Here is a 16,282-nt window from a genome sequence, read left to right as displayed (position 1 = left end):
GGTTTCCATGGTCTGCTCAGAGTGCCGTCCGGTGTCTGGCGAGAGCTGGCAGCCCGGTTCACTGACAACCGTTTCCTCACTGTCTTCACGCAGCACAGAGACAGGGAGAGGGCATCTCTTACTCTTCTTAGGAAGGGACCCCAATCCCCTTAGCGGGTGAGGGCCCCACCCTATGACCTCATTGAACTAGAATTATCTCCTAAAAGCCCTATTTCTAAATACAGTCCCATTGGGGTTCAGGGATTCATCACATGGATTTTTTTGGTAGGGAGCACAACCCAGGCCATAGCAGACAGATTCAGTAATTTTCCATGACAGGTGCAAGTGGACAGCTTTCCTACTGGAGACGGAAGGCTCTGTCTGAGAAGGTGCCCTTTCAATCCTTCTGTGGATGCGGCCCTGCCAGCCCTTAATGCCAGGCCACCCAGGAGATGCTCGGCTGCTGAGTCTGGTTCCCTAGTGTCTTGCACACAGTATGTGCAAACCTGTCTGTCTGTGTCCACTCCCTGGTGGCACGCTTTAGTGCAAGGGCTTTCCTGCTGGGTTTCAGACACATCAGATAAGCTCTGGCCTCGGGGCTGTCCTTGGCTGGGCTCCTGAACAGCAGAACCGGAGATGGGGCTTCTCCTCCGAGAGACTTGTTGGAGAAACGCTCTCAACCTGGACATCAGGCTAGATGCTGAGGGAGGCAGGGTGGGTCTGGGGAGGAAGGTAAGCAGAATTGTAGTTCTGGGAGGAGCCTCGCCTCAGCCTGTCCCTTGGGGAGCTCCGGAACGTACATCCTGTTACGGAGAGTGTCCCATTCAGAGGCAAAGACACAGGTTACCTTTGCCCACGCCCAACTGTCATCGGCCACCTCCCAGGCATCTCCAGCAGGGAAGGCATCTCCGGTCAGTAGGGGCAACACTCCAGAGAAGGGGGCAGGGGTGAGCTTTCAGCAGCTGACACCCACCACAACAAGGAGCCGGTCCACCAGCTGCGACAGAGGACTGGGTGGGCTCCAATGGCACCGGCTCCAGACCCTGCCCTAGCGGCCCCTCTGCCCAAACTCTCTTTCCCAGAGCTCCTCTTGGCTAACTCTCTCACTTCCTCTGATCTTCGCTAGAATCTCACGTTCTCAGTGAGGCCCCCCTGCCACCCGACTGGCAGGCACACCTCACCTCCTCCCTTCACCAGCACCCCAGCTGTGCTCCACTTTCCCTTTTGGTCCGAAGCCTCACCACCCCAAGATAATGTAATTTACTGCCTTACCTGTTCAGCTTTTTTACGGCCTGTCTCCCGCATTGGAATGGAAGCTGTTTGAGGATGGAAATACTAGCTGAGCCCAAGCACCTAAAAGAATGCCTGGCACATACAGGCACTTACTAAATGCTCCTTGAATTGTCAAGTCTCAAAGGAGCCCTGACCCACAGAAGGGAGGGGGCAAGACCCTGAAGAAATGATTGCCATCCTTCCCCTCTATCAGGGCACTAGCCCATCCATTGGGCTGACCCAGGGACACACAAATAATGTCATGCCATGGTCCAAACGAGTGCAGTGTGGCTACCGCGCCCTGTGTGGCCGCTCGACACTGCCCTGCCCCGTGCGGCTGCTGTGCTGAGGGCTTGTTAGGCTCGCACTCGCCCTTCCAGAATGGCTTTGTCTTTGCTCTCCCTCAGGAGGCTCAGACTGGGAAAGCTGTGGCCACCCAGTGGTGATGCCTCATCTAGCAGCACTTTTCTTTTTTGTGTTTTGTTTAATTTTTTTATTTTTTTAAATATATTTTATTGATTATACCATTACAGTTGTTCTATTCCCCCCCTTCAATCCCCTCCCCCCGCACCCTCCCTCCCCCACCATTCTCCCCCCTTAGTTTATAACCACGTGTCTCAAGTTCTTTGGATTCTCTATTTCCCCCACTATTCTCGCCCTCCCCCCTGTCTATTTTCTACCTACCATCTATGCTATTTTCTGTAGCAGCACTTTTCAAAGATGCAGACACATTAAGGCATGGAAGCACTCAGATGTGACAACGCTTCACCAACGCTAAGTGAGGAATTTTCACAGCATCGAGAGTGCTCACTCACGTGTGCACATCCAGAGGTTAGTGCCCACGTCAATGTCCACAGCCTAACTGCCTTACAGAGAAGGGATGTCCCTACAAGTCCTGAAAACGATATTTTTAATCATCTCTTCCTAGCCTTCTCCCCAAACAATTCACAGGGAACTGTAGATTCTTGGCTCAGACCAGATGGACAAAGGATTTAGGCAGATATCACCCAGAACAGACTGAGTATGAATGAAGAATAAACAAACTGACAGAAAAACATTTAATTTATTTTTTATATGTTTAGATTTTATTGATTTATTTTTAGAGAGAGGGGAAGGGAGGGAGAAAGAGAGGGAGAGAAACATCCATTGGTTGCCTCTCACGCACATCCAGCCAGGGACCTGGCCCACAACCCGGGCATGTGTTCTGACTGGGAATTGAACCAGAGAACCTCTGGTTTGCAGATTGGCGCTCAGTCCATGGAGCCACACCAGCCAGGGCAAAACTGTTCAGTTTTACAGAAGAAATGCAAATTCTTTAAAACACATTTTATTAATTATACCATTACAGTTGTTCTATTCCCCCCCTTCATTCCCCTCCACCCACACCCTCCCTCCCCCACCATTCTCCCCCCCTTAGTTTATAACCACGCGGGTCTCAAGTTCTTTGGATTCTATATTTCCCCCACTATTCTCGCCCTCCCCCCTATCTATTTTCTACCTACCATCTATGCTATTTTCTGTGCCTTCTCCCCCGTTCTCCCCCTCCCACACCCCTGTTTCTAACCCTCCATGTGTTCTTCATTTCTATGGTTCCACTCCTGATCTAGCTGTCCTCTTGGTTTGCTTTTGTTTTAGGTGTGGTTGTTAATAACTGTGTGTTTGCTGTCCTTTCACTGTTCATATTTTTCATCTTCTTTTTCTTAGATAAGTCCCTTTAGCATTTCATATAATAAGGGCTTGGTGATGATGAACTCCTTGAACTTGACCTTATCTGAGAAGCACTTTATCTGTCCTTCCATTCTAAATGAAAGTTTTGCTGGATAAAGCAATCTTGGCTGTAGGTCTTTGGATTTCATGACTTGGAATACTTCTTTCCAGCCCCTTCTTGCCTGTAAGGTCTCTTTTGAGAAATCCGCTGACAGTCTGATGGGTACTCCTTTGTAGGTGACTGTCCCCTTATCCCTTGCTGCTTCTAGGATTCTCTCCTTCATTTTGGTCTTGGCTAATGTAATTATGATGTGCCTTGGTGTGTTCCTTCTTGGGTCCAACTTCTTTGGCACTCTCTGAGCTTCCTGGATTTCCTGGAAGTCTATTTCCTTTGCCAGACTGGGGAAGTTCTCCTTTATTATTTGTTCAAATACGTTTTCCACTCGTGGCTGTTTCTTTCCCCCTTCTGGTACCCCTATAATCCGGATGTTGGAACGTTTAAAGATGTCCTGGAGGTTCCTAAGCCTCTCCTCATTTTTTTGAATTCTCATTTCTTCATTCCTTTCTGGTGGGATGTTTTGTTCTTCCTTCTGGTCCATTCCATTGATTTGAGTCCCAGTTTCCTTTCCATCACTATTGGTTTCCTGTGCATCTCCCTTCATTTCAATCAGTCCAGCCCTCACACGTTCCTCTAATTTGTAACTTTGTTCCTCTAATTTGTGACTATAATCTACCAGTTCTGTGAGCATCCTGATAAATAGTGTCCTGAATTGTGCTTCTGAGAGGCTGGCAATTTCTCGGTCGCTTAGAGTTATTGGCTCTGGGACTTTGAGTTCTTCTTGTGCCATCTTTCGGGTTGTTCGTGCCTGTTCCATAGCAGGATCAGAGCCCTAAAGTGTTCACTAGAACAAGGCAACTAAGTCGCTGGGTTGTGACGTTGTATGTGGGGGCGGGGTCAAAGAGGGACAATGGCTCTCACTGGTATTGCAGGGCAACTAAGTCGCTGGGTTGTGACGCTGTATGTGGGGGCGGGGTCAAAGAGGGACTATGGCATCCTGTCCGCCGCCTGCCACCACGGCCCTCACTGGTGCCGCAGTTGCTGCCGTCACCTGGCCAACGCATTTCGTCCCACTGCACGCGAGTGTGCCACTGCCGTCAGCCCTCCCCCCCTGGGGCCTGCGTGTTCTGTCTCACTGTGGGCGAATATGTGTCCACGGTCTGCCCCGCACCCCAACTGGTTCCCGTCTGCCTGCGCGCCTGGGTCGGGGGCCCTGTCCTGCCTGACCCTGCTCGCTGCTGGCTCCGCCCCTCTTACCGTCCCCGTTGAACGGTTAGATCTAGTCGGACTTCCGTATAATTCAATTTTCTGTCCTTTGGTTGTGTCTTTGTTGTATTGAAACTTGGTTGTGGGAGAAGGCACAGTGTTTCCACCTATGCCTCCATCTTGGCGGAAGTCAAGAAATGCAAATTTAAACAATAGATAGGATTGTCATCTATGAAGCTGGAAAAAAAACTGATCTTACTGTACCACCAAAACTGTAGAACAGTTGGAAACGGGTGGAAGTTGAAATGTGGGCGCGGGGGTGCCCACAGAAAGCTACATGGCTGGATGCATCTGGAGACTTGGCCGTCTTTCACCTGGGACAGTCAGAGCCCTGCTGGAACCCTGTTCTACTGAAAAGTAATCTGGCACTGAGGGGAGCCTTTGGAAACCAGCCACAGGGGTTTGCGGCAGGACTACTCGGCAGGAGGAGGGAGGGGAAGGTGTAGATTACGTGGGCAGGCTGGTGACAGAGTCCCTCCAGACTTTTCTTTGGCTTAACTTTCTTTCACAAGGACCACTTTTGTAAAACAAGTCTGGTAAGAAATTGTCCCCCTTGAGGACAAATGTGTTTTCAGACCCTAAGACATTTTACAAGTCCCCAGGTAATTGTGTGATGGAAGGCCATTTCCTTTGTCAAAAATATTTCATTAACTCAGGCCAAAATGCCATTTGCATGGGATTTCTTTATTTAACCTGACTTTGCCCATGAGTCAGATAATGAACCTGAACCTAAAATCAGAATATGCAAACTATTCTGGCTGGGACACCAAAGCCAAATGTGGCAGGGGCAGATTTCAGAAAACGCGTGCGTGCGTGTGTGTGTGCGTGCGTGTGCGCGCGTGCACACAGGGTTGACTTGTCACACTGACCCTGTGGACCAACAGACAGCACCAGCATTTGGTGTCTCAGCTGGGATGGCTGGTCCCGTGTACTGTTGATGTGGACTCATATTTTCAATAATTTCTACAACTTCCCCCCGTACGTGACTGTTAACCTGCAGTCACGTTAATAACCCTTTTAGTTTCAAAATTCAACAATGTAGAGCAACCTATTAAAATTCTCTGTCTTCTTATGATACTCTTTCCCTTTGAACTTCACTCAGTAAAAATCAACCAAAAGTACGCATTGTTCCTGTGTCAGCCAGAATGGAATCATCAATAACAAATGCTTTATTTTTCACAGAAGGCATTCACTTTTTTTTTGTATCAGCTTTAACCATGAAACAAGTCTTACCAGAAATGGAATTTAAGGTATTTTTTCCTTTTTTTTTTCAAGTGGGGAAGCTGCTTTAAAGGTTGCCCGCAGTTTCAGTTTCTGGAGCTGGCAGCTCCGTAGCAGAGGTTTCCCCGGTCGCCCCACAGAAATACCTGCCCTGCCTTTACTTCCCCTGGGGAAATTCACGGAATTGGGCTGTGGAGTTGCCCAGAGTGAAGCAAATTCACACCCACTGCCCTGGGAGATGCTGTGTAATCACAACCGGGAACGCAGGGCTGCTGAGGAGGAGGGACGACGATGTCGGCCACCCCCTTGGCCCTCAGTCTGGCACAGGGGACAGGCAGGCCGACTCCTGCCCTGCAGCACGAGGGTCTGTCACCTCCCCAGTGGTGACAGGGCACAGCAAGACCCTTTCCCTCCGCTCTGAGAAACCCCTACTCCTGACCTAGAACCTGGGTTGCAGTTGGCATGAACTGGATACTTCAGCAAACAACCATATCTCACGCCATGTGAGATATTTATCTGTCCACAGTCCCGTGCCACGTGTTTTCTCCGTGGTCCTGGGGCAGGTAGGACTGTGCCCCAGTGTTGGTTAGACACCCTGCAGAGCTATTAATACCTCGTGAGTCATTCGAACAGCACTGCTCCAAATGGGGCTCCTCTGCTTTCTGTTTAGGGGGAAAGAGAAAATACTTCTAACATATGGCAGCAGCATTTTCTAGTATCTCAGGTCTAATTCTAATATTTCTATTTGCTACTTTGGGGTTGTTAAAATTTTCTCTACCAACAGATACTATTATTCAGAGGAGAGTTTAACTTACAAAGAAGTTCATGAGATCTCAGGTCCAGAAATGTTTCCAAGGAGTTTAGAAATGTGTTGCTGGTTAACATGCAAAGTGCTTGGTGAGAAGAGGTGAGGGCTGACATTCCCCCTCGTGCTGAGATATTAAAGCAGAAGACCCTGGCTGAGTGACCACCAGGGGGGTATGACCATTCTGTCTGGCCAGCCCTAGTCTTCTCTTGGGCTTGCCTACTGTATTAGTCAGGATTGTCGGGTGGCCGGTGAAAATAAAAAACCCAATGCAAACCAGCTTCAGTAACACACAGAGATGTGTTAGCCCGTGTAACCAGACTGGGCGGCGGGGGAGAATAGGGCTGGGTTACTTTCAGGAATGGCTGGATCCAGGGACTCTAACACTACAAGGATTCTTAGTTTCTTGTCTCCTCTACTTGCACTGTGTTTTCTAAGACTAACTTCATGAGACATGGGAGGGGACGTGAATACTAGTGGATCCTGATGCATAGCCTCAAGTTTCCCAACCAAAGGAGGAAAAGGGCTCCTCCCTCCCAGGTCCAGTTTTGACATTCCTGTGGAGGACAGTGATGAGCGAGGCTTCCTAGGACCACTCCTGGGACCAATTTGTTGCTCGAAGGGGTGGGAAATGCCATCCTTGTAGCCAGGAGTGTAGAATCTGTTCATAAAAGTTAGGAGGGGTGGGAGCTGGGCAGTCTGAACAAAAGATAAGTCCTACATATCCCCTCTTCTGAGAACTGTCCCTTCCCCTCCATCCAGAAGGAATCACCCTCGAAGACTGACCCTTCCCCTTTGCTGTGGTAGTTAGTCATGGGCACTTGCTGGTCCACCAGAGTCTCTCCCAGGAACTCAGAACTGAGGCTTGGAGAAGCCCGTGTGATCGGTGGCTTGCTTGTACTGAGGAGCTGCTGGAGAAACCATTTTTTTTTTTTTTTACCATCAGGGTGTGAAACAGAAAGTGCAGGGCAGCAAGATGAGAGGGAAAGGAAGCAGCAATACCGAGGGAGGCAGGAGCAAAGGGCTAAGCACTCTGACGGGACCCATGTCCCGGTTCCCCAGCTCCTGGTACCCAGCCACACCGCTGCTGCAAGCTCTGTGCAGCAGCCCACACCCTCCTCACCCCCCTTGCCTTTCAGGAAGCTCAAACTGCACTTTTGTAGTTTGTAATCAAAAGCCTTTTGATACTATTATCCTGGAAAAACAGCCACGCCCTGGTACTTCAACACACAGTGCAGGGCACAGTGGAATGGGTGGTTTCCCGCACCTGTCTTCCTCTGCTGAACCCGAGCTCTCCTACTCTGTGACATCCCGCAAGTTACTCGATCTCTGTGTATCAGTTTCCTCACTTGTAAGGGGAACCATCAAGAGTAGCTACATGGTTGTGTTGTGAGAATTAAACGAGTCAATCCACGAATCTCAGTGCCTGGCATGTGGAACTTACTCAATAAATATTAGCTGTTATTCACGGTAAGGGAGGGCAGTAGTGTCTGGGAGACAGGCCAGCCAGGGGTCAGGTCCCAGCTTGCTAGATGTCAAACCCTCTGGTGGTGACCGTTCCAGCCACTTGGCTGCCAATATGTAGAGGGGATATCAAAAACTTTCTCTGAAAAAGATGAATTTCACTCTAATGCTTGTATTGCTCTTCCCCTGGATGCCCTCCCTATTGCTACCTTAGGAATAAGTGTATCTCTCTACAAGTCATTCCGCTGTACATGCTCTGGTTGAGCCAAACTGCACTGTTGGCTGGAACAGACACTGGACAACGGAGGGCAGCGGTCAAGGGCACAGATGCTAGAGTCAAATGACCTGTATTTGAGCCCAGGTCTTGCCACTAACTGGCCTGGTATCCTCAGACAATTCACCGAACCTCTGTGAACTCACTGCCTCAGACTGCTCAGCTGTAAACTAGGGTGAAGCAGCTAACAACGACCCTACTGAAAACAGCTGTTGGGAGGATCGAAATGGCTACAGTAAGTGGAACACTCAGAAGGTTTGCACTTATTAGTTATCTCCTGCAAAGCTGAGCATCCTGCTGTATAAATGGTTTTATCAATAAATACATGTTCATTTCAATGACTTTTTCATGCAGATGTAGTACATGAATAATGTATGACAAGTTCATTATTCACGTACTTGTCATATATATATAAAAGAAAATATATATAAGGTAGAGAAAATACATATAATAAACAAAACAAAACCACTAGCAATGTCACTGCTCAGAGACAATACTATTAGTATTTTCCTATATCCCATTCATTAACTAAACAGCATTTACTGAGCATTTAATATGCGGAAGGCTTTACGCTGTTGCTAAAGCTATCACGGTGAGCAAAAATAGAACTAGTTCTTGCCTCGTGGAGTTTACGGTTGAGTGGGTGGAAACACAGAAACATACTTTCATCAAGTAATGATATACACACGTGCGAAGGTGCAACTGTGGTATGTGCTGTAAAGGAAAGTATGTGGACAGCAGGGAGATCTGACCCAGTGGTGGGGGTCTGTTTTTTAAAGGTTATGAGGAAGTGAGTTCCTGAGCTGAGAATTAACTCGTAGAAAGTAACTCGGTGAAGGCAGAGGGGAGAGTGTGCCCAGCAGGACTGCAGTAACCCCAAAGGCCCTGCTGTGGGAGAGAACACAGCGGGGAGAGGGGAGTCGGGGCCGACATCGCCGCCGCTGCCATGCTCACCAGACCAAGCTCCTGACTGAGGGAGAGTGCAGCCGGAGCATAGCTCAGTGGGCTTAGTTTAGAAATTCCATCTAGTCATGAACCTTTTCATTTTTTCGCCAGGGACGCATTTATTTTACATAAATGGGATTTAGAATACATATTGCTTTTATTATGAACTTTTTTTTGAACAATAAATATATGGCAATTTACCTCTTATTGTTGAAAATGTAGGTTGTTTTCAGCCTTTCCACTTTTTCTATGGTTTTCTCAGCATGGACATTAGTCCAAATATTTCTTGGCATCAGTTTCTGCAAATGTAATTGCTGATTCTGAAAATTTGTTAACATATCTTCATCATAATCGTGTCTGGAAAATGAGCATATTCAACTATCAAAATCTGATGCTACGTGATGCTCTGGGCTGTTGAGGTTGGTATGAGTCTTACATTCCGACCTACAGAACCTGCTTCTTCATTTTCTTTGGTGTGTGAGGAAGTCCCATTTATTTCTGATCTCCCCGGGTCCTTCCCTCGAGTTCAGATCACTCAGTACTAGCTGCCAACAGAATATCTTTTGCTCCAGAAGCCTGACTGCCCTACCCTTGGCCTCCGTGGAAGAGGAAAGGCCTTCTTATCTGTCGCTGAAGGATCTTCCTCTGGACTGGAGATACGCTGGAAGCGCAGCCAGTGTCTGACAGTCTTTCCCTCTCCTCTGGCCTCCTGCTTCCACCTGTTCTGTTTCCATGTACTGAGGTCACTAACTTGGGGTGAGGTTCAGATGATTCTATGACAGACTGAGGTGTTCTGTGCTAGGAGTTAACAAACGCCATTTCCTCCAGAGCCTGTGTCTTCTTCCATCTCACCTTTCAACATCTGGCAAAGTGTCCTTTTCCTCCTTCAAAGTCCTGTTTGTATCTTGACCTTTAGATTACTTTCTAAGGACCTACTGACCATTAGGCAACAATGTCTAGTCTTCTAATGATTAAGGTAACCAAATGATTCACACCTTCTCGAGATGTTCTTTGCATTTCCTTTCTTCATTGTAAAAAAAAAAAAAATCCTATTTCCAAGGTCTGGGTTGCCACTGAAGCAGCCAGACGGTGGCCAGGCCTCGCAAGGATATTGGTTTCTAGGTCGAGTGAGGCTTGCACTGTGCCAGGCACAGTGCTAACTGCATTCTATAGGTCATTTCTTTTAATCCCCATGACAACCCTGTGGGGTCGGTATCATTGCAGTCCCCATTTTGCAGGTTAGAGGCTTTGGTAGGTTGTCACTCGTCCACAGTCACGCAGCTACTATTTGGGGAATAGTCCCCACTTCTGCTCATAAACTAAGGAGATGAAGCACAGGGAGGCAGACCAAGAAACAAAATGTAAAACGCGGTCAAGAAGCAAAGGAAACGTAGGCAGGCAGGCGGATGCGGCCTCTTTCCTGCCTCCTTTCCCACCACCGCTGAGCCACCGTGAAGCCTCAACGCCTCCCAGCGGCCGACTCTGTTCCCGCAGCGCTTCTGGCCGCTGGTGGGGATCATTAACCAGCGCCCTGCGCCGGCGCCGACCACGTGCGTGCGTGTCGTGTAAGACGTCGGGGAGGAGGCGGGTCTTCCGGCCCTGGCCCAAACCATTTCCGACAGCAGCCGGAAGATGGTGCCGGATGGCGGTGGGGGCGGCCTGCTGCTGTAGGTGAGCGGTGCGGCTGCCCGCCTTCCCGCGCCCCTTGGTCGACTCATGCTGCGGGCCGCAGCTGCCAGCCCCCGCTCGGACCGGCGGCGCTGAGGCACGGGGCAGCGTGCACCATGTCGTCGGCCCTCCGCGCCGCCGACTTCCCTCCCTGGAAGCGCCACATTTCGGAGGAGCTGAGGCGCCGGGACCGGCTGCAGAGGCAGGCATTCGAAGAGATCATCCTGCAGTGTGAGCGGCGGGCGGGCCCCGGGAGCGGGCGGGTAGACAGGCCCTACAGAGGCACGTGGGGCGCCAGTGGGCATCGGCGGTCGCCGCGCGCCACTCAGAGCCCCGAACCTTTTGTTTAGAATAAAGCGTTCTCTTTCTTTCACGTTACTCTTGGGTGTGACCGTGTAGGGTTTCCCTTACTGAGTTGTGTTTTCTTCCTAGATGGGCACGGTTCACGCTTGTGTTTGGAAATCCCAGCAGCTCGCACAGTGCTCGTGCCCTTAAATAGGCAGGCTCCAGCCACGGACGCCGACTCGCATTAACTCGCGCAGTTAACATCGTCTTCTGAGTGTCATGAAATCATGAAATCATGAAATGTTTGGCCTTTGATTCTGCACGCGTCTTGCCCTTATTCCTCTTTGGTATTCTGTGACTACTGCACATTTCGAGCCTTCACATACGTTAAAGTTGGGACATCATAGCGCTTACTGTTAGTGAAAACTTCCATATGAAAGAGGTGGTTTTCTTCTGCCCCCGCTGCAGTTTGAGCACGAAAACGTTTGTACCCTTGGAGGCGTTTTAATGGGCGTTTCCTGGCTCCCCCTTTCCCCAATTTTACCTTAACTGGTGATGCATTTGGGGTGAGAAATGGGCACTCTTCTGTCCTATGGTTTTATCCAGCCCTTGAGGTCAGCCTGAGATGTCACTCCCGCTCTGTTGCTTGATGAGGTTCAAAGTAATAGTAGTTGCCCTTTATTGAATTCTGATTGTGCCAGTTCCCAAACCCACCTGTACATTAGCATCACCTGGGGAGCTTTTAAAAATTACAAAAGTTCAGGCCACACCCCAGACCAACTAAACAACAGTACAGAGGGGTAGGACATGGCATCAATATGTTTTTTTAATGCTCTGCAAGTAATTCTTACCTTTGAGTACTGTGGCGAACATTTGGCAGGTACTGTTTTACTTAATCTTCCTGAAAATTTTGTGAAGCAGGCCCCATTGTCCTTTTTACCCTTGAGACGTCTCTCTGGGGTGGCAGTCCTGTGGATGAATGGTGGGGCCTGGATTTGAATACAATTTGATGGCTTCTAACTTGCGTTTGCTTTTCTCATTGGGTCCCCTAAGAAGTGGCCCTTTCTCCCTGAGCCTGTCTTCTTAAAAAAGACAGGAAGGAAGAGAGATGGCAGCCCCCTGACGGATGCCATTTGTTACCAGAATCACAGACAGCCCTCTTAATCGAATGTGATTCCTTCTCTGGTTAAGTAAATTCAAGCCGTCAGGTGGTTACTGAATGTTCTTTAAAAGCTCGTACATATTGAAAGTCAAAATGAGTTGGAGATCTGACTCCACCCCTTACTGACCATTTTTTCCACTGGGCTTTCCGAGTCTGGTTTGCTATTGCATCTATAAAATGGGGGTGAAGCTTGCTCTTCCTGCTTCATAAAATCAGGGCTGTGAGTGTGCTTCGGAAGCCATGTGCATAATAGCCTGTAAATGGAAGGTGCCTGTAATCATGTCGGCACAATGCGAAGTTCTTCTTCACTTTAAAATAGACATCTTGGTGGGGTGCGAGGACGTAAAAGATCAGGAGAGGTCAGTCCTGGGGAGGGAATGCACCTTTGAAGAGCTGGGTATTCCTGAAGGGCTGGGAGGGGCAGGGGAGCAAGGACTGCCGACACTCCCCGGTCCAGCCTTCCCTGTCAGTCCTCACTGTCCATCAGCCCTGGGTCTCCTGTCCAAGCCCTGCCCCTGAGCCTGAAGAGAAAGATGAAAAGCTGGGGGACAGGCGGCGTGGTCCTGCCCCCTTCATCCTTCTCTGTAGTGAGGAGAACTTTGAGGAAGGATGCCTCCTGAATACCTGCCTCCCTTTTGAAAGACGTGATGTGATCACAGGGCGCCCGGCTCTGGTATAACCTGTGGAAGGTCTTGGACGCTGGTGAACACCCTGGGTGGGAAGCACGTCCCTGTTCTGCTGAGCTGGTTCATTAAATTAACGTGGGTGAGGAGAGTTTTCCTTTCTGCCCAGGAACTCCATTTTCAGATGTAAGGGAGCAGTGCAACTCAAGACTCTTTAAGAGAAGAAAGAAGCTCTTCCTTTGTGAACAGTCACTAGCACAAGCCCTACTGATTTTGGGTTTTGAGCAGTTACAATCTCTGACTTGTAGGGTTTGTGACGTCCCCCATCAAATGTAGCTCTTCTTCGAGTTTCCCATGGCCACTTTTCTTGTTCTCGTCGGTGTACCCCGCCCCCCATCTGATCTTGCCGGTCCCCTGGGTGCCTGGCATTCCTAACTGCGTGTCATTTCTATCCCTGGCCCCTGCCACATTTGTGACATACAGGAAGAGAACTAGTTTTCTCCCTTGAGCTCTCCACTCAGGTGCTCCCTGCCACAGCAGCATCTTCCACCCGGCTGCCTGGGCAAGGGACCTCAGGGTAATCTTTGACCTCCTGCTAATACCTGTTCCTGTCACTGACCCTTCACCATTGCCACTTAAGAAAGGTCTGAATTTCTCATCCCACCCTTTCTTGCACTGGCTCCAGCCATCATTTTCAGCCACCTCTCAGACAGTGCTGCTGGTCCTCCCTCCCGGACCGTCATCTTCCTCTGTGACACCATTGGAGGAAACGAGTAAAGCGTCACTTTTCTCCTCCTTTTTATGCTTGGCTGCCCCCACACCCACCCCAGGACACTCGAGCTCTCATTCTTGTCTGTATCCCCAGTGCCCTGATCTGAAAATCCAATTGCCCAAGTGTAGTACTAAGGTCAAGTTCTCCTGCATTACTGAGCGGTGCGCAGCAGCGTTTCGTCCTTCCCTTGTGTGTCGGTGTGTTATTTTCCACTCCCGGGGTAGAAACAGGTAACTGGGAGTAGGTCGCCTTTGTGAGGGGGAGCGTTATTGCAGGATTGTTTGCAGAGGTTCCTTTGGCTGGGCTGCCCTTGCTGAAGAGTGTTTGTTCCTGGATTTTGGGTAATTGGTGTAATTGGTGGCAAAGTACGGTACTTAGTGAGACCTGCCTGGGCCTCTGGAGTTTCTTTTTGTCCAAATCTTGATAAGACATTAGTAAAAAAAATGTGTTTGAAGTTATAATAAATAACCTGATTTTCCATCTCCCCCTCCTCCTTTTTTCTTGGTAGATAACAAGTTGTTGGAAAAGTCAGATCTTCATTCGGTGCTGGCTCAGAAGCTACAAGCAGAAAAGCCGGACATACCGAACAGGCATGAAATAAGGTATTTTGAAACTGTCCTGTGTCACCTGCGTGTCCTCCGGAGTTGAAGTTAGTGTCAGTTCAGTTGTCACCTCTCTGATTCCGAAGCAAACCAGTACTGCTCCTGTGCTGCTTTTCCTCAGCTCCTTTCAGACGAGAACTTTGGAAGCCAGGTGCCGAATGATGCACGCTTTTCGCCCAAAGCTTTAGGGGAAAATAAGGATGTGTACTGTGCATGGGTAGTACAAATTCTGTATCTATATAAATGTTTTTAATTCTTTTATTTATGCTTGTGTGCAAAAACTACAACTCTAGAAAGCAGTAGTGATATCCATATGCAAAAAAATACTCCGGAATATGATAATACAAAAAACCAGTACGTAAATGTAAAGTAAAAATTTGAATTAGAAAATTTAAACAAAAGATACTTTTTTCCCTGAAATTTTGGGCTGAAATCGTGGGTGCACATTATACATGGCAAAGTACAGTATATAAAACAATTTTTTTTAAGGTAGGGACCTACCCTGGCCCTTAAAGGGCTAGCGTTAGTAAGATGCTGTCATCTAGAGGAATTGCTGGAGGCGGGTCATCTAGGCAGTTTCTCTCCAGCCAGCGGGGTCACAGTTTCTAAATGGTCAGGCAAGCATTCTTGAGCAGATTTACATAGATCTTGTTAACAGAGGATTGCCATAGTGGCTTTCTGTACAAAACAGGTCTATTTGATCCTTTTTAGTTCAGTGTTTTTCAACATGTTTTAGTAGATTGTGAAATTAAATAGCTGGTTGCAACAAACCCTTGTTCTTTTGAAGAAGGATTAGGAAAAAGGTCTGCGTTTTTATAGGAAGATGAGTATTGTCTCGTTAAATATGTGCATGTGTGTTCACCAGGGGGGGGTTGATGTGTTTCCAAGGGTCGTTTGGTCAGTCGTTTGAGGGTCATCATCCAAAAACCTGGAAGCCATTCTTCATCAAAGTATAAGTGGAATCATTCTAGAGTCTCCTGTCTTCCTTTTCCATGCGTTCGTGTTTGTGCATTAAACTAGATGGTTTGTATGGAAACAGTACCCGGTATTGCTCTAAAATTTCATTCTTATTTTCATATGTAGCATTTTTAGAACAAGGTTGGCAGTAATTTGGGGCTTTAAAAAAACCCAGAAATGTTAGCCGTGGCTCAGTGTCTTTACTCCTGAGGCTGAGTGGGCCATGGAACTAACTGTCTGCCCCCCGCCGCACCCCCCCACCCCGTGTTTGCTTGGAGGGCGGGCCCGCGGGTTTCCTGATGTCCCAGAATGGGGAGGATGAACAGAGGGCCCCGGTTCCATGCTTGCTGGTAACTACAGCAGAGTGTGCCCGGCTGGGCCCTGGGGGGCTCTCTGTCATATGCAGAATACCTGCTTCAGTGTCCAGTCAGTCTTAGGAGTAGAGGATGCCGTGTGACCCTTCATCTGAATCAATCAGTGGAAAACTCAGAACAATTTATTTCTACCAGGTTAGACTCTTGGTGATTATATTCCTGTATTTATCTGTCAGTCAAACTAAACTCATTTGGTTAGAAAGGTTCTGTAAGTTAATGTAAAACAGTTCTTTTTAATGAATATCACAGGGGTGAGAATTCCATTGGAGCACCTTCCTTCCCCCACAGACTTGTGTTCATAATCAGGTCTCTCCTATTATTTTCTTTTTTTTTAAATATATTTTATTGATTATACCATTACAGTTGTTCTATTCCCCCCCTTCAATCCCCTCCACCTGCACCCTCCCTCCCCCACCATTCTCCCCCCCTTAGTTTATAACCACGTGTCTCAAGTTCTTTGGATTCTATATTTCCCCCACTATTCTCGCCCTCCCCCCTATCTATTTTCTACCTACCATCTATGCTATTTTCTGTGCCTTCTCCCCCGTTCTCCCCCTCCCACCCCCCTATTTCTAACCCTCCATGTGTTCTTCATTTCTATGGTTCCACTCCTGATCTAGCTGTCCTCTTGGTTTGCTTTTGTTTTAGGTGTGGTTGTTAATAGCTGTGTGTTTGCTGTCCTTTCACTGTTAATATTTTTCATCTTCTTTTTCTTATATAAGTCCCTTTAGCATTTCATATAATAAGGGCTTGGTGATGATGAACTCCTTGAACTTGACCTTATCTGAGAAGCACTTTATCTGTCCTTCCATTCTAAATGAAAGTTTTGCTGGATAAAGCAATCTTGG

The 16,282-nt window shown here is 48.3% G+C and overlaps 1 protein-coding gene across 4 annotated transcripts in view; it reads left to right on the top strand.

Moving 5' to 3' along the window:
* The first annotated feature begins 10,605 nt into the window (after positions 1 to 10,605).
* ATG16L1 (autophagy related 16 like 1) overlaps positions 10,606 to 16,282 on the top strand; it is a 35,660-nt gene continuing 29,983 nt past the window's right edge. For all 4 annotated transcript variants that reach the window (XM_037063487.1, XM_037063486.1, XM_037063485.1 and 1 more), the window contains exons 1-2: positions 10,606 to 10,890; positions 14,010 to 14,103. In XM_037063487.1, coding sequence (XP_036919382.1) covers positions 10,776 to 10,890; positions 14,010 to 14,103 — 209 coding nt within the window. In that variant the 5' untranslated portion in view covers positions 10,606 to 10,775. The remainder of the gene's footprint in view (positions 10,891 to 14,009; positions 14,104 to 16,282) is intronic.

The sequence above is a fragment of the Sturnira hondurensis genome, unplaced genomic scaffold (genome assembly GCF_014824575.4).
Source record: "Sturnira hondurensis isolate 20B ecotype Veracruz unplaced genomic scaffold, ASM1482457v3 Scaffold0014615, whole genome shotgun sequence".
NCBI classification, from domain to species: Eukaryota; Metazoa; Chordata; class Mammalia; order Chiroptera; family Phyllostomidae; genus Sturnira; species Sturnira hondurensis.
The sequence above is the reverse complement of the archived record's forward strand: the minus strand, read 5'-3'. Positions and strand labels throughout refer to the sequence as shown.